Source organism: Gigantopelta aegis, chromosome 7 (genome assembly GCF_016097555.1).
Source record: "Gigantopelta aegis isolate Gae_Host chromosome 7, Gae_host_genome, whole genome shotgun sequence".
Taxonomy (NCBI): Eukaryota; Metazoa; Mollusca; class Gastropoda; order Neomphalida; family Peltospiridae; genus Gigantopelta; species Gigantopelta aegis.
Genome location: NC_054705.1, coordinates 3758596 through 3785711, shown reverse-complemented (window position 1 = coordinate 3785711; position 27116 = coordinate 3758596). Strand labels below are relative to the sequence as shown.

At 40.0% G+C, this 27116-nt stretch overlaps 1 protein-coding gene across 3 annotated transcripts in view; it reads left to right on the top strand.

The window, feature by feature from the left end:
• The window catches only part of LOC121377142, a 35748-nt gene that overhangs the window by 5782 nt on the left and 2850 nt on the right, over positions 1–27116 (top strand). For 2 of the 3 annotated variants that reach the window (XM_041505036.1, XM_041505035.1), the window contains exons 3-12: positions 1194–1317; positions 2701–2796; positions 3623–3695; positions 5073–5129; positions 8342–8526; positions 10250–10869; positions 13438–13591; positions 14990–15118; positions 23128–23183; positions 25886–25996. In XM_041505036.1, the coding sequence (XP_041360970.1) occupies positions 1194–1317; positions 2701–2796; positions 3623–3695; positions 5073–5129; positions 8342–8526; positions 10250–10869; positions 13438–13591; positions 14990–15118; positions 23128–23183; positions 25886–25996 (1605 nt within the window). Of the gene's footprint in view, positions 1–1193; positions 1318–2700; positions 2797–3622; positions 3696–5072; positions 5130–8341; positions 8527–10249; positions 10870–13437; positions 13592–14989; positions 15119–15856; positions 16365–23127; positions 23184–25885; positions 25997–27116 lie in introns of those variants that run through there. The other variant, XM_041505037.1, reaches the window with a different exon arrangement.

Here is a 27116-nt window from a genome sequence, read left to right as displayed (position 1 = left end):
GTAGCATATAGATCATTGTAGATAGGTGGTGTACAGACAAGTGTTGACAGGTAGCATATAGATCATTGTAGATAGGTGGTGTACAGACATGTTTACTGGTAGCATATAGATCATTGTAGATAGGTAGTGTACAGACAAGTGTTGACAGGTAGCATATAGATCATTGTAGATAGGTGGTGTACATACATGTTTACTGGTAGCATATAGATCATTGTAGATAGGTGGTGTACAGACATGTTTACTGGTAGCATATAGATCATTGTAGATAGGTGGTGTACAGACATGTTTACTGGTAGCATATAGATCATTGTAGATAGGTGGTGTACATACATGTTTACTGGTAGCATATAGATCATTGTAGATAGGTGGTGTACAGACATGTTTACTGGTAGCATATAGATCATTGTAGATAGGTAGTGTACAGATATGTTTACTGGTAGCATATAGATCATTGTAGATAGGTAGTGTACAGACAAGTGTTGACAGGTAGCATATAGATCATTGTAGATAGGTGGTGTACAGACATGTTTACTGGTAGCATATAGATCATTGTAGATAGGTAGTGTACAGACAAGTGTTGACAGGTAGCATATAGATCATTGTAGATAGGTGGTGTACAGACATGTTTACTGGTAGCATATAGATCATTGTAGATAGGTAGTGTACAGACAAGTGTTGACAGGTAGCATATAGATCATTGTAGATAGGTGGTGTACAGACATGTTTACTGGTAGCATATAGATCATTGTAGATAGGTGGTGTACAGACATGTTTACTGGTAGCATATAGATCATTGTAGATAGGTGGTGTACAGACAAGTGTTGACAGGTAGCATATAGATCATTGTAGATAGGTGGTGTACAGACATGTTTACTGGTAGCATATAGATCATTGTAGATAGGTGGTGTACAGACATGTTTACTGGTAGCATATAGATCATTGTAGATAGGTGGTGTACAGACATGTTTACTGGTAGCATATAGATCATTGTAGATAGGTGGTGTACAGACATGTTTACTGGTAGCATATAGATCATTGTAGATAGGTGGTGTACAGACATGTTTACTGGTAGCATATATATATATATATATATGTCTACATGTAGTATGTAGACAAAGTGTTTTGTTAAAGATTTTGTTACATGTTAATATTTCACGTATATATGTTAATATGCTTGTTTGTGTTTATTGTAGAACTCCACGAAGGAGCTGGCTGTGTGTCCGTTCAATGCGCGACACGAGGTTCCCAAGCCCGAGCTGCGTCACCACATGGCCAACTGTCCCGACAAGGCCGTGCTCGAGAAGGATCTCGCATACCGTGAGATTTATTACACTCGACATACAGAGATTTATTACATGAGGCGGTGTGTCGTACTGAGTTTATGAAATGAGTGTCGGGATTCTTGTTTTATAAGAACGAGGGTATTAATACACAAATCCTGACTCGAGTTTCCTAATGTCAGTATGTCTCACATGCGAGTGTAATAATTTCTTTATTATCCATATTGTCCATAATATTATTTCCTATGAATAGGCTAACAAGGATGTGTAAAAATGTTTCAAATGTAAGCAGAAGGAGATTATGAAATGACATCACTTTGCTAAGCGATTACAGAGCTAAGACTGGAGTAGTCACATTGTTATGTTATGGCAAAATGACTAAACTAGCCACATTTGAATCATTTTCAATGACGTACTCTGCATATCTAACAACTGACTAAACCAGAATGTATTCCAGTGTGAGCCATGATAACGTCATTTGTAGGTCACGTGAAATTGCTATGACACGTGTGTTGTTCTGGTTATCTTGAACCCTCTTCAAAGTATGTAGATAGTAAATACATGCATCTCTCTGATTCCATTGTACAATAAATGTGTGTTGGTGCTATGTCAGATTGTGGTATGTACTACCCTGTCTGTGGGATGGTGCATATAAAAGATCCCTTGCTGCTAATCAAAAAGAGTAGCCCATGAAGTGGCGACAGCTGGTTTCCTCTCTCAATATCTGTCTGGTCCTTAACTATATGTCTGACGCCATATAACTGTAAATAAAATGTGTTGAGTGCGTCATTAAATAAAACATTTCTTTCTTTCTATGTCAGAAGCCATCATGGCAGTTCTCGTTTCGAGTGGAAGTGCTTGTATCTCTAACCCGTTTTCTCACAGATGGCCAACATTTTTGGTTTCTCTGCACAATATTATTTGTCAAGCCTCGTTCCCGATCAAAATTTCTACCACCACATGTGTACTTTTTCAGTTCTACATGACCACATATGATGGGGTCTTATAATCTTCAAATAACTTTGAGTGTTCTTTCTCAGTGTCAAAACTTTTTCATTCCCGCCAGTGCACTATGATTGGTATATCAAAGGCTGTGGTATGTGCTATCCTGTGCATATAAAAGATCCCTTTCTACTAATGGAAAAATGTAGTGGGTTTCCTCTCTAAGAGTAACACTATATGTCAAAATTACCAAATGTTTGACATCCAGTAGCCAGTGATTTATTGAAAATAAAAATTACGATTTAAACAAGTTTTTGTTTTGTTCCTCTGCATCAAAGATCACTGTTACCTAAGAATATCTACAAACTTACGTAACATGTACTTCTTGGGTGTTATATGTAATGTTTGTGTTTTTGTGTTATATAAAATGTATTTCTCGTGTGTTATATTAAACGTGTGATGATGATGTGTGTTACAGAGGTAGCGAATGAGGAGGGGACGTTCTTCAAAGGGTGTACGGACGTGCCAGGCTACAACGCATACAACGTAGAGATCAATGAGAACTGGGAGGAAGGTATGTGTCACCGTGACGATGATATGTGTGGTGTTTGTGTTGGCATAGTTTTCTTCTTGAAGTTTTCCCACTTGTAGCATGCACTATTTCAGTGGCAGATATAGAGACCATACTAGAGATTTTCGAAGTTATCTTAGTGCTATGATATTGTAAGCTATGATGTCACTACAGCATATTGTACGTCATAGTGACATCATAGCTTACAGTGGTTTTACGATATCGTAGCGCTAAGATAACTTTGAAAATCTCCAGTATGGTCTCTATATCTGCCACCCAAATAGTGCACACTACAAGTGGGTAAACTTCAAGAAGAAAACTGCCAACACGACACATACATCATACAATCGCCCACAAAAAGTTACTGATTTTTCTATTCGCTGTACCCCTGAGGTCTCTAGGGACGTAACCCTAACCACTGTGGTTTTTATTCTGGTGACTTTTCATGGTTAACGGGTACTTCAAAAGTGCTGAGCTTTGTTTTCATTGGTTAAATAAAAAGTCATGTGGACGGTGTTTAAAATGAACAAAATATATTTTCAATTTGTCTCACAAAGTTGCAAAAGATGTTCATTCTGTAATTAGATCAGTTCAATGTGTGCATATTCAGAACAAGCAAGGCGGGACGTAGACCAGTGGTAAAGCACTCGCTTGAAGTTCACCTACACTGACCGGGGTCGTTGTTAGATGTTTGTTTTGCAGATTGGACTTAGGTAATGATTTGGTCATTCGTGCTACACTTAAAAATGTGCCTAGTCCTAGTGACCCATTTGTGTTTTCAGGACAGTTTATTGTTTTGAGTTTACATTTATGCTGTTCTCTTTACTAGATATAAATCCACGACCGAGGATTGGGGTGCATCCGAGTTTCCGTGAGAGAATCCAGTATCGGGATGTGACAGGGTAAGATAACTCTGTAAATTGTGGTCAGATATTACATATTGGGTGGCCCCCAAAACCGATAACCCTACTAAATATAGAATAAGGATGGCTGTAACGTTGGTATTTCACACCCATTACAATATGGATATTTGCCACTTTGAGTGGAAATTAAAGCCCTGTATGTCAAACGTTAAAGTAGCAACAGATTCAACATAGTAAGTTTAAAAAATGAGATGCCAAAAGCTAAGTGGCCCACCCCCCAAAATGATAACCCTACTGAATATGGAATTGTCTAAAAAGTATTGGGACTGTAGGCTTAGATCTTCACGCCCATTACTATCTGGATATTTGGCACATTCAGTGAAAATTGTAGGCTCATAGGTCAAGTATTGTTAAAATAGCAACACATTCAAAATTGTATTAGTAAGTAAAAAATATAACAACAAAAGCGAAGTGAAAGTTTATCTACTTTTGTTTACTTAAAAATGTGGTTAATGCGTCTAGCGTCTTGCTCACAGGCTGCCCTCAAATGCTGATTGTTTTTTTCCCATGACAAAATCGAGTCCATGGTGCTGTATACTAAAAACTCTTAATAGGTTTTGTTTGAAATGTGCTGGGATCTTGTCTCATTTCTTTATATACTGACATTACTGTCAGCTCTGTGTGAATCCTATTTATACATTTGAAGGAATATTGCTAATACCATGTATGTTTTAGTTTACTAGTTTCAGCAGGAAAATCTTTTTTCATTTTTTTTCATCATCACTGTTTTGTTAGTATTGTGTTCATTACCACTGTGAAAGAGTGGAGACTTTTAAATAAAAGCTTTTATCATATAATATCTTACATTTTCAGTGCAATCAAAGTATGTGATATTTTTCAGATCACATACTTTAAGAATTTGATAACTTAGATGTAACTTAATCGAGATATGGCACTAGATTTATTGACATTTAAGCAAAAGTACAAGGGTGACACTCCATAATTGACGTATGCATTCATAGTCCTCAAATAAAAACATTTTAATAGCAATTTTACACTGAAAGCTGTCCAGCGTTCAGAAAACACAAAACGTTGTGCACTAGTTTTATTTTGATGTAAGGAAATCCATAGCGATGTCATTAGAGTTTGATGTCAATTCCATTTAAATAGACACTGCGCGTCATTTGAGTATCTAGTAATGGCGGACTGGAATTAAAGTTGCATGTACAGTTTTCAAAAACGTGTAACGCTTGAAGTTATGTGAGAAAGAGATTATCACCCTTGTGTGTTTCGGTATCGTCAGAGGCTCGCATAATACAATTTTTATTCCTAATATATGATATTGACTTTACTGAAAAACTCTCTGGTAATAACCTCTATTTATCCTCAGTGTTTTATTGTTTTTATTACTTTCAGGTACAGTACATCACAGAAGAAAGCATTTCACGGAAATCTGGCACCAGACCCTGAACAGTAAGTTGTTGTGAATGTATTCTTCTCTCACTCTATACACTATACAGATATCACACTTACTGTCATCCGTCAGAATCGAGGAAATTGGAACGCTTGTGACTATACTCTGGGCACAATATAACATGCCAACAACTTGAATGAAAAACTTGTAAAATTGTTATGGGAGGCAGGGGCACATTATGTAAAAAGTAGCACAAGATGGATCGCATACACAGGGGTTGAAATTAATTTTTTTTACCACTATCCCAAAGGAATAGTGAATTTCAAAAAATGCTATTCCGTCTAAAAATGTACTATCCCTTCAGTTATTAATGTACCACTAGTTTTCATGACTGCTACGTTGCCCTGTATAACATTGCGTAATGAACAGTTGTTTATATACCAGTCTATGCATTACTGTGTATTAGCTGGAATTACCGGTAAGTGCATGAGAAAGGTCTTAGTAGCGCGAGGATTTGTTCTGCAGAAAAATGTAGCTGAAGAAAAAACATAAGCGGAATAGTTGCAGGCAAATTTCGGTATTCCGTGCTTTATTTTCACTTTCATGACGGAATATTGGAAAAACTGTTTGACTATTCCGTTTCGAAATTTACTATTTGCGGAATAGTGTAAAATTCGACCCCTGATACGTTTGCATATTGTGACTATACATCTTTCAAAAAAGCCATTTGAAACGTCATTGTTATAATTACAAATGTATTAGGGTTAGATAACTCTGCGTTTGTGCAGATATAATTCACATAACTGATTAGTCAGCTACTGATGTAACAAATATATACTTACTTCCAGTTCACTACTGATGTAACAAATATACGTACGTACGTACTTCCAGTCAGCTACTGACGTAACAAATATATACTTACTTCCAGTTCACTACTGATGTAACAAATATACGTACGTACGTACTTCCAGTCAGCTACTGACGTAACAAATATACGTACGTACTTCCAGTCAGCTACTGACGTAACAAATATACGTACGTACTTCCAGTCAGCTACTGACGTAACAAATATACATACTTACTTCCTGTCCGCTACTGACGTAACAAATATACGTACGTACTTCCAGTCAGCTACTGACGTAACAAATATATACTTACTTCCAGTTCACTACTGATGTAACAAATATACGTACGTACGTACTTCCAGTCAGCTACTGACGTAACAAATATACGTACGTACTTCCAGTCAGCTACTGACGTAACAAATATACATACATACTTCCTGTCCGCTACTGACGTAACAAATATACGTACGTACTTCCAGTCAGCTACTGACGTAACAAATATATACTTCCTTCCAGTTCACTACTGATGTAACAAATATACATACGTACGTACTTCCAGTCAGCTACTGACGTAACAAATATACATACTTCCTGTCCGCTACTGACGTAACAAATATACGTACTTACTTCCAGTCAGCTACTGACGTAACAAATATATACTTACTTCCAGTCAGCAACTGACGTAACAAATATACGTACTTGCTTCCAGTCAGCTACTGACGTAACAAATATATACTTACTTCCAGTCAGCAACTGACGTAACAAATATATGTATGTACTTCCAGTCAGCTACTGACGTAACAAATATATACTTACTTCCAGTTCACTACTGATGTAGCAAATATACGTACATACGTCCAGTCAGCTACTGACGTAACAAATATACATACTTACTTCCTGTCCGCTACTGACGTAACAAATATACGTACGTACTTCCAGTCAGCTACTGACATAACAAATATACGTACTTCTAGTCAGCTACTGATGTAACAAATATATATTTACTTCCAGTCAGCAACTGACTTAACAAATATACGTACTTACTTCCAGTCCGCAACTGACGTAACAAATATATACTTACTTCCAGTCAGCTACTGACGTAACAAATATACATATGTACTTCCAGTCAGCTACTAACGTAACAAATATACGTACTTACTTCCAGTCAGCTACTGACGTAACAAATATACGTACTTACTTCCAGTCAGCTACTGACGTAACAAATATACGTACTTACTTCCAGTCAGCTACTGACGTAACAAATATACATACTTAATTCCAGTCAGCTACTGACATAACAAATATACGTACTGACTTCCAGTCAGCTAAGATTTTGAAATGTTGTTCACTGCATATTAGCAAGAAATGACCAATAATTGTTATATAACTAATTATTATCCACTTAGTTCAAGATATACAGGGAAATATAACCAGTATGACATACGGGTGTCATGATTTCACGTCGGTGTTCAAGATTAAATATTTTGGGCAGTATCCCAGTTGGATACTAATATTTCAAAATCTGGTATCCCACCTGAGAATTCAGTATCCCACTTCAATGAAATTCATAAATAACATCGTAACAAACTTGGACAACACTGTTACTTAACTTCACCAGTAAATGATGACTTTCATTGTTTCAGCGAAAAATAAAAACGTAGGATTAAAAAACCCAAAAAACAACATTATATGGTATCCCGGTGGGATACTGGGTTATTGAAGTCTGGTATCCAAAATTAAATTCTGGTATCCCTGGGATATCGGGATACCGTTAATCTTGAACACTGCACGTACACAACGACTGATGTAATTTTGGGCAGCGACGTCATAACATAATATGGCTTCCCCAGTCTTAGCTCTGTGTAAACGCTTAACAAAATGACGTCACTTCATCATCTCCTAGTTACGTTTGAAACGTTTTGACTTGGCCCTAGTTATTCATAAAAATAATGTTATGGATTATGTGGATAATAAAGAAACTATTACTCTCGAGTGTGCGTTGTACTGATGTTACGAAATTCTAGTCAGGATTCTTGTATTACCTTCACACTCGTTTAGGTGTTACAGTAATCCTTACACTCGTTTAGTAAAATCAGTAAGAGTCTAAGACTGTAAATAAATTAAAAAAACATTTTTAGAACAGAATAAATATAACTTCTTTTTTTTAAAATTATCTGTGATCATGAATAAAATACAAAGTCATATCAATACTCAGAATAGTGTGTAAAGCTGTTCACATCTCATTTTATATAAACGTAGTCATAATGAAAATAGATGGTTCTTAAAGAACAAAAATGGCTGAGGTAATAAATAGAATGATAAACTCTGTACTCGTTTATTATCCTCTATACATGTTTGTCCTGTCGATAAAGTAGTGTTTGTTGTTGTTGTCGTTAAGTAAGTAAGCTACATCATGTTGTTGTCAGACCATCGCAAGAACAAGCTGCTGATGACATCAACAATGCTGCAGGCAAGCTGAGGCTGCCGAAGAAGGCGTCTGAGGCGTACAAGCTGAGCGTGGAGGCAACGCCGGAGGAGAAACCCGCCGCTCTCCCACCCAACATCTTCATGTACTCGCTGTCACTGGCGGGTATCGGGCGCGGGCGTGGAGGTGAGTGGATCACACCATGGATGATTGGCTCTCAGGGCTGAATCCACATAGGGTGGGCTTTTTTCTTGTCTCAGTCGGTGTTCTGTGATTTGTAAATCCAAGACTATGGAATGTCCTGCCCTGCCTGTGGGAGTAGAATATGCACTGATTTATCTGTACTTCCCCGAAATACTAAGTATTATTGTACCTAACTGTAATTTGATTTTTTCCACGGCTCTTTTTCAGTCATATGGTTTCTTCAACGAATAATGGGTGGGTTAACTAGTCCCTTCTTATAGGTTACTGGTCCTCAAAGCCGATGACAATATTTCTTAAATTTCTACCCGTTTATCCGTTCATCCATTGTCAGGTCACCACGACTGGTATATCAATGGCCGTGGTATATGCTATCCTGTCTGGGATGGTGCATATGAAAGATCCCTTGCTGCTAATCGAAAAGAGTAGTTCCAGAGTATGACAAATATTTTGAAAAGTCACTAGCCACAGGGGTAGTGGGTTTGTGAAAACCACTAGCCCACCAAGATAAAGCACTAGCCCAAATTCCTGATCAGTTATAACTGGATTTTTATATAATTTTTGTAACATTACACATTTACGAGTATAACAGTAAAATAAAACATACATTTAAATCATGTTGTAACTTTCAGTTTTTTGTCGTGTCGTATGTTTTGTCTTTTGTCAAGTGTGATTCATCGTCATTGTCCCGTTTTCGTTTTTGCCTTCCCCCCCCCTCCCGGGGAAAAATAATTGAGCAAACTCTTGGTTGGTATCTAAACACACTATCAAAATAATTAAATTTAAATGAGGGTACGACAGTGTGACACACGGTAATAGATGGTTCAGTGTATTTGGTAGTTGGTTATATATTTAGGGCCTACTATTTATGTTGCCAGGAACGGTGATGCCAAATACAGGGCATTATCCCGTGTCAGACCTATTTCAAAAGAATATAACGGCGACATCTAATCCGTTGTTAATTGATGAACAAAAAAGGTATTATCTTGTATCGGCAGGTGTGACGTATTATCCAAACCGCTACACGTAATAGGCTTCCTGATTGCCGATAACCACATGTTAGCGAAGTGTTAAATTAGAAAACAATAGGTAAATAAAACAAACACTGAAATTCAAAGCATGGCTGGGGTTTACTTGATTGAGATTAACCTGTCGTCGCGATTGGTGATTTCCAAGTTATGTGCGAGATTAACTACCACGTGACGTGTCTAACCAATCAAAATACGCATGTCATTAGACTTTATTTCCTGTGCCAGAAACTTGAAAGGGAAAGGTAAACAATGCATGTTGTAACTGTGACGATGTAGAGATAGTATGTTACTGCAGTTTGCAGACCTAGCTCAAGTGGATTATTATTATATACTGATTGCGTTGTTGATATTATTCGATGACAAACGTCACAATCAAATTTATTAAACGAAATTTCAGCCGAGAGAAAAAGAAAGATCGAGCGATGACGAGAGGAGGGGGGAAACCACTAGCCCGCAGGGGCTAGTGGTTTTTGCGTTTCTCACTAGCCCGAACTTAAAAATCACTAGCCACGGGCATCGGGCTAGTGGATTTGTCGAACTCTGAGTCCATGAAGTGGCGGCAACAGGTTTCCTCTCTCAATATCTGTGTGATCCTTAACCATATGTCTGATGCCATATAACCATAAATAAAATGTGTTGAGTGCATCGTTAAATAAAACATTTCCTTCCATTGTCAGGTAATCCTCCATCTGTGGGCAGCGTCCAGCCTCAGCCGGTGGTCATCCAGCCAAGTTCGCCGTACGCCGTGATGACACAGATGGGGCAGCTCGGCCGGGGGAGACACGCACCGACCACAGCAGCGGTGTTGACCACGGCATCCCACCAACAGAAGAACAACAATAACCACTTGACGATGCAGGAGTCGTTCGGCGACGACCTTGACGAATTCCTCGACGAGGAGCTGGCCACGCGGTCTGATGTGACGCCCAAGTTGACAATGAATGGTCAGCTGGTGCCTCAGTCTGTTACGACATTTTCATCGAGTCCCACGAGCAGGGCTACTACACAGGCCGAGTCTGCTGAGATGCCGCAGTTTGATGATTTGGAGGCGCCGCCCACACGCACGCGCTCCATCGGACGAGGTCTGATGGGCGTGCCCAGTCATATGACTCTCCCAACGGTGGGAGTCCAGAATGGCGGGGGGCGAGAAGGACTACAGCAGCATCAGCAACAACAACAACAGTTATTGTCCAATAATCATGATGACGGGATGATGCGATTTAATGATCACAATGATAGCAATGGGGTGACCGGGACAGATCAACGACAGACGAATCATTACGGAATTCAGAACGGGGTGAGTGACACAGAGCAGCAGTTATAACACCGGGGGTGGGGGAGTGAGGGGGAGGGGACAGATTAATGACAGACGAATCATTACGGAATTCAGAACGAGGTGAGTGACACAGAGCAGCAGTTATAACATGGGGAGGGGAGGGGGGGTGGGGAGAGAGTCTGCACAGATCAATGACAGACGAATCATTACGGAATTCAGAACGGGGTGAGTGACAGAGAGCAGCAGTTATAACACTGGGGGTGGGGGAGTGAGGGGGTGAGGAGAGAGTCGGCACAGATCAACAACAGACGAATCATTACGGAATTCAATGAGTTAATGAGAACATTAGCTATAACACCAGGGTGGGTGGGTGCGGGGGGGTGTAGCTCAGCTGTAGAGTGCTCGCCTGAGGTGTGACAGGTCTCGGGGTTGATCGGCCATGATGGAATCACGTGTTTCAAGTCCCAGCCAGCGCTCTTGTGGGTGGTACATGATCGGCCACGATGGAATCGCGTGTTTCAAGTCCCAGCCAGGGCTCTTGTGGGTGGTACATGATCGGCCACGATGGAATCGCGTGTTTCAAGTCCCAGCCAGCGCTCTTGTGGGTGGTACATGATCGGCCACGATGGAATCGCGTGTTTCAAGTCCCAGCCAGCGCTCTTGTGGGTGGTACATGATCGGCCACGATGGAATCGCGTGTTTCAAGTCCCAGCCAGCGCTCTTGTGGGTGGTACATGATCGGCCACGATGGAATCGCGTGTTTCAAGTCCCAGCCAGGGCTCTTGTGGGTGGTACATGATCGGCCACGATGGAATCGCGTGTTTCAAGTCCCAGCCAGGGCTCTTGTGGGTGGTACATGATCGGCCACGATGGAATCACGTGTTTCAGGTCCCAGCCAGGGCTCTTGTGGGTGGTACATGATCGGCCACGATGGAATCACGTGTTTCAGGTCCCAGCCAGCGCTCTTGTGGGTGGTACATGATCGGCCACGATGGAATCACGTGTTTCAGGTCCCAGCCAGGGCTCTTGTGGGTGGTACATGATCGGCCACGATGGAATCACGTGTTTCAGGTCCCAGCCAGCGCTCTTGTGGGTGGTACATGATCGGCCACGATGGAATCGCGTGTTTCAGGTCCCAGCCAGGGCTCTTGTGGGTGGTACATGATCGGCCACGATGGAATCGCGTGTTTCAGGTCCCAGCCAGCGCTCTTGTGGGTGGTACATGATCGGCCACGATGGAATCGCGTGTTTCAGGTCCCAGCCAGCGCTCTTGTGGGTGGTACATGATCGGCCACGATGGAATCACGTGTTTCAGGTCCCAGCCAGCGCTCTTGTGGGTGGTACACGATCGGCCACGATGGAATCGCGTGTTTCAAGTCCCAGCCAGGGCTCTTGTGGGTGGTACATGATCGGCCACGATGGAATCGCGTGTTTCAAGTCCCAGCCAGGGCTCTTGTGGGTGGTACATGATCGGCCACGATGGAATCGCGTGTTTCAAGTCCCAGCCAGCGCTCTTGTGGGTGGTACACGATCGGCCACGATGGAATCGCGTGTTTCAAGTCCCAGCCAGGGCTCTTGTGGGTGGTACACGATCGGCCACGATGGAATCACGTGTTTCAAGTCCCAGCCAGGGCTCTTGTGGGTGGTACATGATCGGCCACGATGGAATCACGTGTTTCAGGTCCCAGCCAGCGCTCTTGTGGGTGGTACATGATCGGCCACGATGGAATCACGTGTTTCAGGTCCCAGCCAGCGCTCTTGTGGGTGGTACATGATCGGCCATGATGGAATCACGTGTTTCAGATCCCAGCCAGGGCTCTTGTGGGTGGTACATGATCGGCCATGTGGTGTTGTGTCTGTGAAGAAAGTACATACAATAGAACAATGTGGATTTTTTTAACAAAAGTTGTCTTTCCTTTGTTTATTAACCAAATGATGAAATAACTAGTTGTTAGACACCAAGTAACTGCAATTTAAAATGTGACTGGTTATCAACAACAGCCTATCAACAACAGCCTATCGGTGAGCCCATTGGGCTATTTCTCATTCCAGCCAGTGTACGTCGACAGGTATGTGAAAGGTCGTGTTGTGTGCTATCCTCTCTGTGGGATGATGCACATAAAAGATCCCTTGCTACTAATGGAACCATCTTAGCAGGTTTCCTCTCTGAGACGATATGATCAAATTATCTAATGTTTGAATTCTAATAGCCGAAGATATATAAATAATGTGCTCTGATGCTTCCGTTGAACCCCCCCCCCCCCCTAAATATTCCTTTCTTTTCCTTTACTTGTAGGAGTATCCCGTGTGACCAAAGGCCGATATATTGCCTGTGTTAGACACTAAACAAAGCCGTAGTTTGAAATGTGCTGAGGTGACATTAAACAAATTGTTTTTCGCCCATCTTGATCAAGTGTCGAGATAACAATATCACGTTGCAAATAGCAATACTTTACAATTACTGAGGTCTTGTTTAATATTTCTTTTCTTCCTTTTGATCAAGTGTCGAAATAACAACATTATGTTAGACACAGCCATAATTTAAAATGTGCCGGGGTTTTGTTAAATAGATTCTTCTTTCCATCACAGGTCAGACAGCACCTACCGCAGACTAACGGTTACACAGACAGCGGGGACGACAGGGATGTGGGTGCAACACCAGCCTCCTCCATTGCCGCAGTACCACCCCCTCCAGGATTCGTCTTGGGTGGGGGGAGAGGGCTGAGGCCAGCCATGGGGAGGGGTGAGTAGGTTTTAATGTATATCAGTAGCTTGCGGCGAGTGGAGAGACTCGGTACATGTAAATTAGTTACGATGTAAAGATAATAAGTAACAGTACTATACAGGTCCTGACTTTAATTGTGTCTTTATATTCACTTCGGTTTTGTAATTGATAACGTTTACAATTATAGCTTGGAGTGGAGATGTTAAATATATTTCTAGCCAAGTCGGAAAATGTGTGTTAAAACAGTCTGTATGATATAACTGTTACAATTATAGCTTAGAGTGGAGATGTTAAATATATTTCTAGCCAAGTCAGAACGTGTGTGTTAAAACAGTCTGTATGATATAACTGTTACAATTATAGCTTAGAGTGGAGATGTTAAATATATTTCTAGCCAAGTCGGAAAATGTGTGTTAAAACAGTCTGTATGATATAACTGTTACAATTATAGCTTAGAGTGGAGATGTTAAATATATTTCTAGCCAAGTCAGAACGTGTGTGTTAAAACAGTCTGTATGATATAACTGTTACAATTATAGCTTAGAGTGGAGATGTTAAATATATTTCTAGCCAAGTCGGAAAATGTGTGTTAAAACAGTCTGTATGATATAACTGTTACAATTATAGCTTAGAGTGGAGATGTTAAATATATTTCTAGCCAAGTCAGAACGTGTGTGTTAAAACAGTCTGTATGATATAACTGTTACAATTATAGCTTAGAGTGGAGATGTTAAATATATTTCTAGCCAAGTCGGAAAATGTGTGTTAAAACAGTCTGTATGATATAACTGTTACAATTATAGCTTAGAGTGGAGATGTTAAATATATTTGCAGCCAAGTTGGAAAATGTGTGTTAAAACAGTCTGTATGATATAACTGTTACAATTATAGCTTAGAGTGGAGATGTTAAATATATTTGCAGCCAAGTTGGAAAATGTGTGTTAAAACAGTCTGTATGATATAACTGTTACAATTATACCTTAGAGTGGAGATGTTAAATATATTTGCAGCCAAGTTGGAAAATGTGTGTTAAAACAGTCTGTATGATATAACTGTTACAATTATACCTTAGAGTGGAGATGTTAAATATATTTGCAGCCAAGTTGGAAAATGTGTGTTAAAACAGTCTGTATGATTAAAATAACTGTTACAATTATAGCTTAGAGTGGAGATGCTAATATATTTCTAGCCAAATCAGAAAACAAAGTCATAACGTTTTATAATGTTCTCGCACTTCTATTGTGTGTATTTATATTCACTCCAGTTTTGTATTTTAAGATGTTTGTACCAGTCATCCATTTTTTTTATTCAGTTCCCATCGATGGTGCTCTATTTGACACCCAGCGGACAATATATATTTATATTTGTTTGTCCTTGTGAGTTGTTGAAGTTTTATTCTGTCTGTTTAATCGACAGGTATTTTCCGAGGCGTCAACAAGTCCGGTGACTTTGTCTTACCTGTCATGAAGACGACTAGCCACGTGGATCGAAGCAGCAACATCAGCGTTGACATCAGCAACAACAACTCGTTCAGCGTTCTAAGTGGTAACTAACGTAAACTGGGGTGGGGAGGATATATGCATTTAAATATTGAATTGTTTACACCCGAGCTCTGTTTATACAGTTTAGATGCATGCGTTATTTTGATTACAGGCCTGGACCCAATTTCACTAAACATCGTAGGTTACGTTTTGCACGTAAACATAAATCTACGACTGAAGAGCATTTCACAAAGAAGTGTAAACGTAAGTTACGAGTAAAGTTAGAGTGCCCTCGACCACAACTAGTCGCACACGTAAATTGCGACATCCACTTCGATAATTCATAAAATGGTCACACTTTTGGTTTTTGTAAAGTGTTTAACAAATTAACTCCCTTTATTAATCCAGTGATAGTCAGTTTTGTTACCTGTGTCATTTGATCCACTTAGGGTGGGATTTAGCTCAGTCGGTTGAGTGCTCGCTTGAGGTGCCAGCATCACAGGATGGAACCACCTCGGTGGATCCATTCAACTGATTTGTTTTTTTTCTGGTTCCAACCAGTGCATCACAGCCGGTCAAAGGCCGTGGTATGTGCTTTCCTGTCTGTGGGAAAGCGGATATAAAAGATCCCTTGCTGCATTAGGAAACAAATGTAGCGGGTTTCCTCTAACAACTACTTGTCTGAATTACCAAATGTTTGACATCGAATAGCCGATGAATAATAAATGACTGTGTTTTAGTGGTGTCGTTAAACAAACACTTTTTTTTTTTTTAATCCATTCAATTTTTTATTATTTTTCAGAGAGGCTGATAGCGTTCTATTAAGACGAGTCTGCATATTTTTTTATATATGCAAATATATGCAGTAACAGACCAGACGATATTTTTCCCCAGTACCTATTTCCTGTACCAGCTCCCATTAAACGCAGGGGCATGGGGTGTGGTAAACTGTCCTGAAAATGCGTCTCTTCTTGTCTTCATTACGAATATTTCAGACCTCGGCTCATTTGTCTTGCACAAACTCAACTTGCTCCTATTACAATTCTGTGACACCCCTCTCCACTTTACAAATGTCTAGATCCGCCCCTGCTATCAACTGTATTAGTTTAAAACTTATATTTGACGCACTGTACCATGTTTTACTTTCATCTTTTTAAAATTCAACATCATATTTTCTCTACAATTTAGAAATAAAAGATATATCCATGCACAAATGACTGCCTGGTCAACTGACTATTATTTTGATTGGGGTGAAAATTGTTTACACAAAAAAAAAAAAAACCCAACCAAAACAAAAAGAGAAACCCACCCAAAATACACCCGAACAGTGGCGTAGCGTAGGCGGGGCCACAGGAGCGGTTGCCCTGGGCGCAAAATTCTGGACTGGTGGAAGGGACTCGGGGAATGCTGAATGCTAACTGGTTAGGGGGCGCAATACTTGCCTTGCCACGCTACGCCAATGCACCCAAATGTCATCTTGCATTTTGCCTACACAAATAATAAACTCGTTTATGACATGGGAAAATTTTAAATGCGGATCCATGGGGTGGACATGACTTTTTTCTTTTTTTTAATGCAGACCCTTTTTGCAGTATAACTACTACTTTGTTGGAAAACACGAATTGAAATCACCATATTTTTTTTTTTTTTTTAAAGTGCGTATCGACTTGTCCAAATCAGGCCAGTAGGAACTGGAGGGGGCCTGGGGGTATGTCCCCCCCACCACACACACACACACACTTGTGAGACTTTTTTTTATCACAGTAATTTTTACCATTGTAACCCAAAATCTGATATAGCGTTTGTACCCGACCCATCAGTGCCCACCTCCCACCTCTCCACACACACTCCCAAAGCAAATATAGGGAATTGACCCATAATACAGTGTTTTTAACTATATAGGTTAACATTGTCGCCTATAGGAGTTTATTTGGTACAGTACAACCATTGTGTTGGTATACCGGAAATGGTGGTTTCCAAACTTTATCAAGTTTATTCGTTCTTTCTTTTAAAAAGTTATGTTTGTTTTGTTTAACGACAGTACTAGAGCACATTGATTTATTAATAATCGGCTAAATGAGCTGCAAAAGGAAACAGACGTAGATTTACGTGCAAAGTAAGTTAGTAGTATTTCTACGACCGGCTTCGTGAAATGGAGTAAACGTACACGTAGAGGTAGACGTACGACAGGTGTAAGTTTTACACGTAAACGTAAATTTACGATGTTTAGTGAAATTGGCTCCTGTGCTTATAAAACTTTTAGAGTCAAAGACTGGAGACTAATAGTGTCTGAGACACTAATGTCATGACAACGCCATACAAATTGTATGTGTGCGACGTCATTAGAGATTGAGTCTGGACTCTTTAAGAGTTTGATAAGCCTGGGTCCAGATACAAACAGTTGTCGGAAAAATGTACCTGTCGCATGATTGCACGCACTAAGGTGCTTTTTAACAGAATTCCCCAAAACATTCCAAAATGTACCTGTCGCATGATTGCACGCACTAAGGTGCTTTTTAACAGAATTCCCCAAAACATTCCAAACTGTACCAAAACATTCCAAACTGTACCTGTCGCATGATTGCACGCACTAAGGTGCTTGTTAACAGAATTCCCCAAAACATTCCAAAACCTGTCGCATGATTGCACGCACTGTACCTGTCGCATGATTGCACGCACTAAGGTGCTTGTTAACAGAATTCCCCAAAACATTCCGAAATGTACCTGTCGCATGATTGCACGCACTAAGGTGCTTGTTAACAGAATTCCCCAAAACATTCCGAAATGTACCTGTCGCATGATTGCACGCACTAAGGTGCTTGTTAACAGAATTCCCCAAAACATTCCAAAATGTACCTGTCACATGTATGCACGCACTAAGGTGCTTTTTAACAGAATTCCCCAAAACATTCCAAAATAGTAATTTGGTATACAGTCTGTTATAGTGTTCTGTTAGAGCTTAAAAAGCAGTAAGTTGTAATCAAGTACAAAGTGAGGTGTGATGTATATTGGCATCGGTCAGCCTCCATGATGAGTGCAGGGTTCGTATGCAGTCTGAAAAACCTTGAAAAGTATGGAATTTTTAAAATTCATTTTCCAGACCTGGAAAAAGTATGGAAAAAGACCTTTTTGTGCGAATTGGTTTGGAAAAAGTATGGGAATTCGTCTTTAGGACCCGTGTAGAAAATTTCGGTTGTGTTAAAGTGGCGGAATCTGACGTCGTTTTCCAATCTCTGCACTAACATACATTTGGGAAATCGAGATTTGAAGTACGCACTTGCATAATGCATATGACAAAAAGATCATCCATTTTGTCAAATTTTCCAAAAATATGGGGAGATTAATTGAGTAACATGAGTTGAAAAAAAACTAATTTGTCTTGGTTTTTCCAAGACTTTTTGTCTGGAATTGTTTTGTTTCCAAGGTGTGTGAACTCTGTGGGTGGGGTGGGGGTGAGATCTAGTTGTATCAAAATCTAGTATTAAAGAACTGAAGCACCTCTGTGGATCCATTCTTTAGGCTTTTCCTCCCATCCCGACTAGCATCCTGTCACGAATATCGGGGCATCTAGATTATGGTAGCCCCACCCCCAGGGCTAGTGATATTCAATGTTGGGGTCGTAAGTAACTACTATTGCCATGCCAGACAGGGCATCTAGATTATGGTAGCCCCACCCTCAGGGCTAGTGATATTCAATGTTGGGCTCGTAAGTAACTACTATTGCCATGCCAGACAGGGCATCTAGATTATGGTAGCCCCACACCCAGGGCTAGTGATATTCAATGTTGGACTCGTAAGTAACTACTATTGCCATGCCAGACAGGGCATCTAGATTATGGTAGCCCCACACCCAGGGCTAGTGATATTCCATGTTGGGCTCGTAAGTAACTACTATTGCCATGCCAGACAGGGCATCTAGATTATGGTAGCCCCACCCTCAGGGCTAGTGATATTCAATGTTGGGCTCGTAAGTAACTACTATTGCCATGCCAGACAGGGCATCTAGATTATGGTAGCCCCACACCCAGGGCTAGTGATATTCAATGTTGGACTCGTAAGTAACTACTATTGCCATGCCAGACAGGGCATCTAGATTATGGTAGCCCCACACCCAGGGCTAGTGATATTCAATGTTGGGCTCGTAAGTAACTACTATTGCCATGCCAGACAGGGCATCTAGATTATGGTAGCCCCACACCCAGGGCTAGTGATATTCAATGTTGGACTTGTAAGTAACTACCGTATATCTTCGTCTGTAAGTCGATCTCGACTATAAGTCGAGTCCCTAATTTCAAGCCCTGAAAACGTATTTTTTTATTGACCCGTTTATAAGTCGACCCATGAAAAACAACTTATAAATATTGAAGTATTTCATATTTTTACCACATGATAACAATAATGTACGATATTTGAACAAAAGAAAATTTAAATTAGTTTACAAACTTCGGTTTTCACGTTTTGTACATCGCAATATTCCAATCAAACTACATAGCAACAAAATGAAATATTCCCTTAGTAGATAATGAAAGCTGTTTGACTGTTACCGTATGGCACTGTACAGCATGGTTTTGTGCACAGACAACAACTTTATTTATAAACACTGACAACAGATCACTACGATAAAACTGAAAGTATCATCAGTTAATCACGTTTTGCCGCCATGTTAATATATGTAAGGAGGATAACTCTGGAAAGTACACTGGTTTTTGTACCAAAATATAGGTGTCCCTGTTGCTCCAGTGAACTGCAGAGACCAGTCTTAAGCTATTTTAAGGGAAAGCTCATTAATATTCATGAATCTAATTGGCGACAAAAGATTGTTTGAACAACGATTAATGCCATTGACCAGATTTCAAAATAAACTCAGGCAACAGGTAGTTAGTATTGTTTACATTTTTGCTATTAGTGATGACTGTTATTTTAACTAAGTGGACTGTTCTCTTGGCAAGTGAGTGAGATCGGACGCCTTTTTGCATAACCAAAACCGATCTAATGCCAAATAAATAGGTTATAAAAAATAATTTTGTCAAACATATTTGAGTATAAATACAGGACATAATTCAACAATAAAACTTGTAAAATAATCCCTAAAACGTTAATATTTTTGGGTGAATTTTTGTTACCCTCTTACAAGTCGACTCTCCAAATTATAAAATATTTTTTGGGTGAATTTTTTTCGATTTATAGGCGAAGATATACGGTACTATTGCTATGCCTGATGGATAGTGGGGGAAAAAAAAGGTCAAATGTTACAGTTAAGTCTATTTTGTAAATATGAATATCCTACCCCCACCCCAACCACCAATCTACCTCTTCAGGTGACATATCCAATTATTGCTATTATTTAGTAAAATAAAGTTTGGCTAGTGAATTTTAAATGGTGGCTAGTAAATTTCTAAAATCACTGATCCCATGGCTAGTGAATTTTATAAAAAGTCTACAAGCCCTGCTGATATATTAAAAAATAGTTGAAGTTTGTTTTGTTTAAAGACACCACTAGAGCACATTGATTAATTAATCATCAGCTATTGGATGTCAAACATTTGGTAATTCTGACACGTAGTCATCAGGAAACCCGCTAGATTTTTCCAAATGCAGCAATAAATCTTTTATATGCACTTCCCCACAGACAGGATAGCACATACCACAACCTTTGTCCAGTTGTGGTGCACTCACTGGAACGAGAAAAATCCCAATCAGTTGACTGGATCCGCGAAGGTGGTTCGATCCTGTGATGCAAGCACCTCAATTGAGCACTCAATCGACAGAGCCACATCCCACCCATGATATGTGCTATAGTAACAATGGGAAAGAGTATAAAAAATCCTTTGATGCAAGCACCTCAATTGAGCACTCAATCGACAGAGCCACATCCCACCCATGATATGTGCTATAGTAACAATGGGAAAGAGTATAAAAAATCCTTTGATGCAAGCACCTCAATTGAGCACTCAATCGACGGAGCCACATCCCACCCATGATATGTGCTATAGTAACAATGGGAAAGAGTATAAAAAATCCTTTGATGCAAACACCTCAATTGAGCACTCAATCGACGGAGCCACATCCCACCCATTATATGTGCTATAATAACAATGGGAAAGAGTATAAAAAATCCTTTGATGCAAGCACCTCAATTGAGCACTCAATCGACGGAGCCACATCCCACCCATGATATGTGCTATAGTAACAATGGGAAAGAGTATAAAAAATCCTTTGATGCAAGCACCTCAATTGAGCACTCAATCGACAGAGCCACATCCCACCCATGATATGTGCTATAGTAACAATGGGAAAGAGTATAAAAATCCTTTGATGCAAGCACCTCAATTGAGCACTCAATCGACGGAGCCACATCCCACCCATGATATGTGCTATAGTAACAATGGGAAAGAGTATAAAAAATCCTTTGATGCAAGCACCTCAATTGAGCACTCAATCGACGGAGCCACATCCCACCCATGATATGTGCTATAATAACAATGGGAAAGAGTATAAAAAATCCTTTGATGCAAGCACCTCAATTGAGCACTCAATCGACGGAGCCACATCCCACCCATGATATGTGCTATAGTAACAATGGGAAAGAGTATAAAAAATCCTTTGATGCAAACACCTCAATTGAGCACTCAATCGACAGAGCCACATCCCACCCATGATATGTGCTATAGTAACAATGGGAAAGAGTATAAAAAATCCTTTGATGCAAGCACCTCAATTGAGCACTCAATCGACGGAGCCACATCCCACCCATGATATGTGCTATAGTAACAATGGGAAAGAGTATAAAAAATCCTTTGATGCAAGCACCTCAATTGAGCACTCAATCGACGGAGCCACATCCCACCCATGATATGTGCTATAGTAACAATGGGAAAGAGTATAAAAAATCCTTTGATGCAAGCACCTCAATTGAGCACTCAATCGATGGAGCCACATCCCACCCATGATATGTGCTATAGTAACAATGGGAAAGAGTATAAAAAATCCTTTGATGCAAGCACCTCAATTGAGCACTCAATCGACGGAGCCACATCCCACCCATGATATGTGCTATAGTAACAATGGGAAAGAGTATAAAAAATCCTTTGATGCAAGCACCTCAATTGAGCACTCAATCGACGGAGCCACATCCCACCCATGATATGTGCTATAATAACGGTGGGAAAGAGTGTATAAAAAATCCTTTTCTGCTGATGGAAAAATGGGGCTCGAACTTGATGACGACGAGATATAAGTTGCCGTAGGTAGAGACCATCACCGATGGCACAAAAGTAAAGCTCCTCAGCAATGGCAAAATATATACACCTGGTGTACATTGTCTGCCAATATTAAACATTTGCATATTTGAAATATGTCTACATAGAGGAAAATAGCCTTTCAGTCATGTTTATTTGTCACTTTTAAAAAAATGGCCATAGGTAGGCTCACAATAGCCTTCAGTGGGACGTTTCACCCAGGACATTATTGTAAAATTCTTAAGTTCCAGCCCTGCAAAAATAGCAGGTTTTTGTCTGAAGACTAGTGGTGGTGTTAAACAAGACAAACTTAACCCTGTATATAACCACTTTAATATTACTTTTATTGCATATACACCAACCACAAAATGAAATTAGTTTGGCTTGAATTTTAAAAACGCAATCAGTTATCTCCCCCTACTTCAGTGGGAATCTTTGTTGTAGAATACCGGCCTCAGTGGTGTCGTGGTTAAGCCATCGGACATAAGGTTGGTAGGTACAGGGTTCGCAGCCCGGTACCAGTTCCCACCCAGAGCAAGTTTTAACGACTAAGTGTGTAGGTGTAAGATCACTACACCCTCTTCTCTCTCACTAATCACTAACAATTAACAACTAACCCACTGTCCTGGACAGATAGATGTGGTGTGTGCCCAAGACAGTGTGCTTGAACCTATATAAGCACGAAAATAAGTTAAAAATGAAATGAAATGTTATAGAATGTAGATCCATCTGACCTTTATTTGTGTTGTGTTTTTTTCTTCACAGCTGTGGCTGTTAAAATATAGTCAGTAAGTTTAAACCATGTTTGATATCTTCTTCCCGTGTGTTGTTGTAGACCACTTGGATCTTTCACCGACCAGCGAGACGAGTTCGGGTGAAGTGGGCGATGTGGTGAGCGTTTTGTCTTTCCTGTCTCTTATAATTGTAGCTTGGAGTGATTACATTAAATATATGAAGGGTCCACGGGAATAACCTTTGATATCCAGACAGATAGTATTATAACGGTCATGTATGTCATGGATCGATAATGACGCACTAATTTTGTTTATTATTATTATTAAAAAAAAATTATCACCTTACTAAAAATGTGACATTGCAGATTATTCCCGTGGACCGTTCACATTTCTAGCCGAGTCAAAAAGTGTTAAAATGGTGTGTATTATTAAACACAGTTCTTTACGATACAGTACACAAAATAACATAATCGACATGGAATTTAAAAAGGTTAACTTGTAACGTTAGGTTGTATACAATTGATATGTTCAGCTGACCTGTTCTGAATGCATAGTGATGACTGAAAATGTTAAAATACTGCTGTACATTTACTATGTTGCGTCTGAATTTATTTGCCTGCATATGTAAAGCACACTGTGCTGGGCACACGTCATTGTAGTGGCGAGTACTTGATGAGACGGTAGTAACCTGACTCCTCCACTAGGAGCTGTTCAAAGTTATCTGGTTGAGAGCTGGTACCAAGGTGTGAACTCTCTACCTACCAGCCTTAAGGCCGATGGCTTAACCACTACACCACCGAGGGCGACGGTTGATGGTGGTCATAAGAGCAAGGATAGTGTTACAACTCCCTATTGAACTCTATAGTTCTCTATGGCTGGGAGGATACTGGGGTGTGAACCCACTACTCACCAGGCTCGAGGCTTATGGCTTCATTACTCCACCACCGAGGTCAATCACTGCAGTCTCTTAGATATGATGTTTGATCATGTATGTTATGTACATTTATCCAATAACTTACCCTCATAAACCCATGTGATAATTTAATGTATTAACCCAGTTAATAATGGTATGCAAATTTGCAAAGTCTTTAGGTAATGTGTTGCTGTGGATGGGTCATTTGTTTACAAGCCAACAAGACCTGTGTACCTGAGTAACGTTTTTAAAGATTTAGTTAAAATGCGTGACGTCAAGCTAATTTGTTCTAATCGTGATGGACGGCGACTTTAGTACTGTGATTTACTAAAAATTGAATTAAAATGTTATTTTAGAAGCGTTGTAGGATAAATAGAATTCGCTACTCGTATTTTTTAATATGATAAATATCAACCTCGTCTTGTTAATCGGTATTTATCTCAGCAGAGCCTCATCAAATACCGATTAACATAGACTTGGTTGATATTTTCCATATTAACAAATACTCGTGACGAATCCTCTGTGTTTGTTTTCACTGTAGTCCAACAGAGATGGTATTTTACGATTATAATATATTGAAATAAGAAAAAATGTCTGTGTTGTTGCCAGTACCAATGTGGTGTGTGTGAGAGAGTGTGTGTGTGTGTGTGTGTGTGAGAGAGTGTGTATCTGTGTGTGTGTGTGTGAGAAAGAGAGTGTGTGTCTGTGTGTGTGTGTGTGTGTGTGTGTGTGTGTGTGTGTGTGTGTGAGAGAGAGAGAGAGAGTGTGTGTCTGTGTGAGAGAGAGCGTGTGTCTGTGCGAGAGCATCTTCATAAATCAAGGCTAATATTCGTTCCTCGTATTCAGCCTTGATACATGTCGTCAAGAAATCGTGCCACAAAATGCTTAAATTTCATTGGATGCGATGAGATCTGATTGCAACGAATCGCAACGCTCCTTATAGATTCCCTTGTTATTGTAAACAAAGATGGCAGCGTCAGCGTCCGGTGGTTAATTTTTGATATTGCTTTCAAGATTGTCACATGTTACCGATGCTGTGATTGGTCAGCGATGTCATCGTGTAAGGGACATAATTTGTGTTACAAATTTTCTTCCACAAGAGGGCGCTAGTAGTGGATATCAGTAATCTTGACTACATGTATCAAGGCTGAATACGAGGAACGAATATTAGCCTTGATTTATGAAGATGGTGTGAGAGAGAGTGTGTGTGTGTGAGAGAGAGTGTGTGTCTGTGTGAGAGAGTGTGTCTGTGAGAGAGAGTGTGTCTGTGTGAGTGTGTGAGAGAGTGCGTGTGTGTGAGAGAGAGTGTGTGAGAGACTGAGTGTGTGTGTGTGTTTGAGAGAGAGAGAGAGTGTGTGTGTGTTTGAGAGAGTGTGTGAGAGTTTGTGTGTGTGTGAGAGTGTGAGAGAGTGTGCGAGAGAGTGTGTGTGTGTGTGAGAGAGGGTGAGAGTGTGTGTGTGTTTGAGTGTGTGTGTGTGTTTGAGAGAGTGTGTGTTTGTGTGTGCGTGAGAGAGAGAGAGAGTGTGTTTGTATGAGAGAGAAAGAGTGTGTGTGAGAGAGAGTGTGTGTGAGAGAGGGAGAGTGTGTATATGTGCGTGAGAGTGTGTGTGTGAGAGAGAGAGAGAGAGAGAGAGAGAGAGAGAGAGAGAGAGAGAGAGAGAGAGAGAGAGAGAGAGAGAGAGAGAGAGAGAGAGAGAGAGTGTGTGTGTGTGTGTGTGTGTGTGTGTGTGTGTGTGTGTGTGTGTGTGTGTGAGTGAGTGAGTGAGTGAGTGAGTGAGTGAGTGAGTGAGTGAGTGAGTGAGTGTGTGTGTGTGTGTGTGTGTGTGTGTGTGTGTGTGAGTGTGAGTGTGAGTGTGAGAGTGTGTGTGTTGTCACTGTAGTCCAAGATATATGGCATTTCATTGTCAATAGTACATTATGAATAAACGTATTTGTGTCTTTGCCAGCACCAGAGTGACGATGTTAACAAACAGCTGAGGAGACTACAGAAGAAGATGAGGCAGATCGAGAACCTGGAGATTAAGAAGAAAGAAGGGAAACAACTCACCGACGAAGAGGTAAATACGCGGAAGATTTTAAAACAGTTCTTTCAAATTTATCATAGGCTGGGATTTTTTATTTATTATTTTTTTTTAAAACCCATTCCATATATTGTACAAAAAGGTCTGTATGTGTGTGTTTGACTTTATTAGTCCCCTACCAGTCTAACTGGAGGAGGCTGTAGGTTTTGTCTCCCTCCTCCTGCACCATGACTCTTATATCGAAGGCCTTGGTATGTACTACCCTGTCTGTGGGATGGTGCATATAAAAGAACCCTTGCTGCTAATCGAAAAGAATAGCCCGTGAAGTGGCGACAGCGGGTTTCCTCTCAATATCTCTGTGGTCATTTACCATATATTTGATGCCATGTAACCGTACATAAATGTGTTGAGTGCATCGTTGAATAAAAATTTCTTTCTGTCCTGTGTGTGTCCAAAATATGGTTTTACATATGGGTTTTTCCCACAATGCCTCAAGACACTGAGCTGAAATTGTAGACATATCTTTATCATGTACTTCACGTTTTGACTTTCATGGTGATGTACCAAATTTTCCACAAAGTTATGGCCCTTGTACTTTGGAGATAAACATTACTTTTTTTAATGCTTATTAAATTCAAGCATACATATACAGACATGGAAATATTTTAGAATGGTTCCAGTCACCACATGTCAGTAAAGTCGAATGGTATTTCATTCTTGATAAACGTTTATCAAACAAAAAACACCACGTAAGTTTTCATCAGTTGTGTGTTAATTGTAACCCATGAATCGGTTTGTTATCTTTTGGGAAGTCAGGTTAATTGTAACCCATCAATCGGTTTGTTATCTTTTGGGAAGTCAGGTTAATTGTAACCCATCAATCGGTTTGTTATCTTTTGGGAAGTCATGTTAATTGTAACCCATGAATCGGTTTGTTATCTTTTGGGAAGTCAGGTTAATTGTAACCCATGAATCGGTTTGTTATCTTTTGGGAAGTCAGGTTAATTGTAACCCATGAATCGGTTTGTTATCTTTTGGGAAGTCAGGTTAATTGTTATTAAGGACTCAAGTCTAGACTTCAAGGTCAGAATTGTTAAGCCTTTTATTTGTGTTCTTAAATGCAAATTTTTAAGCATTGTAAATGAGTCTACAACAT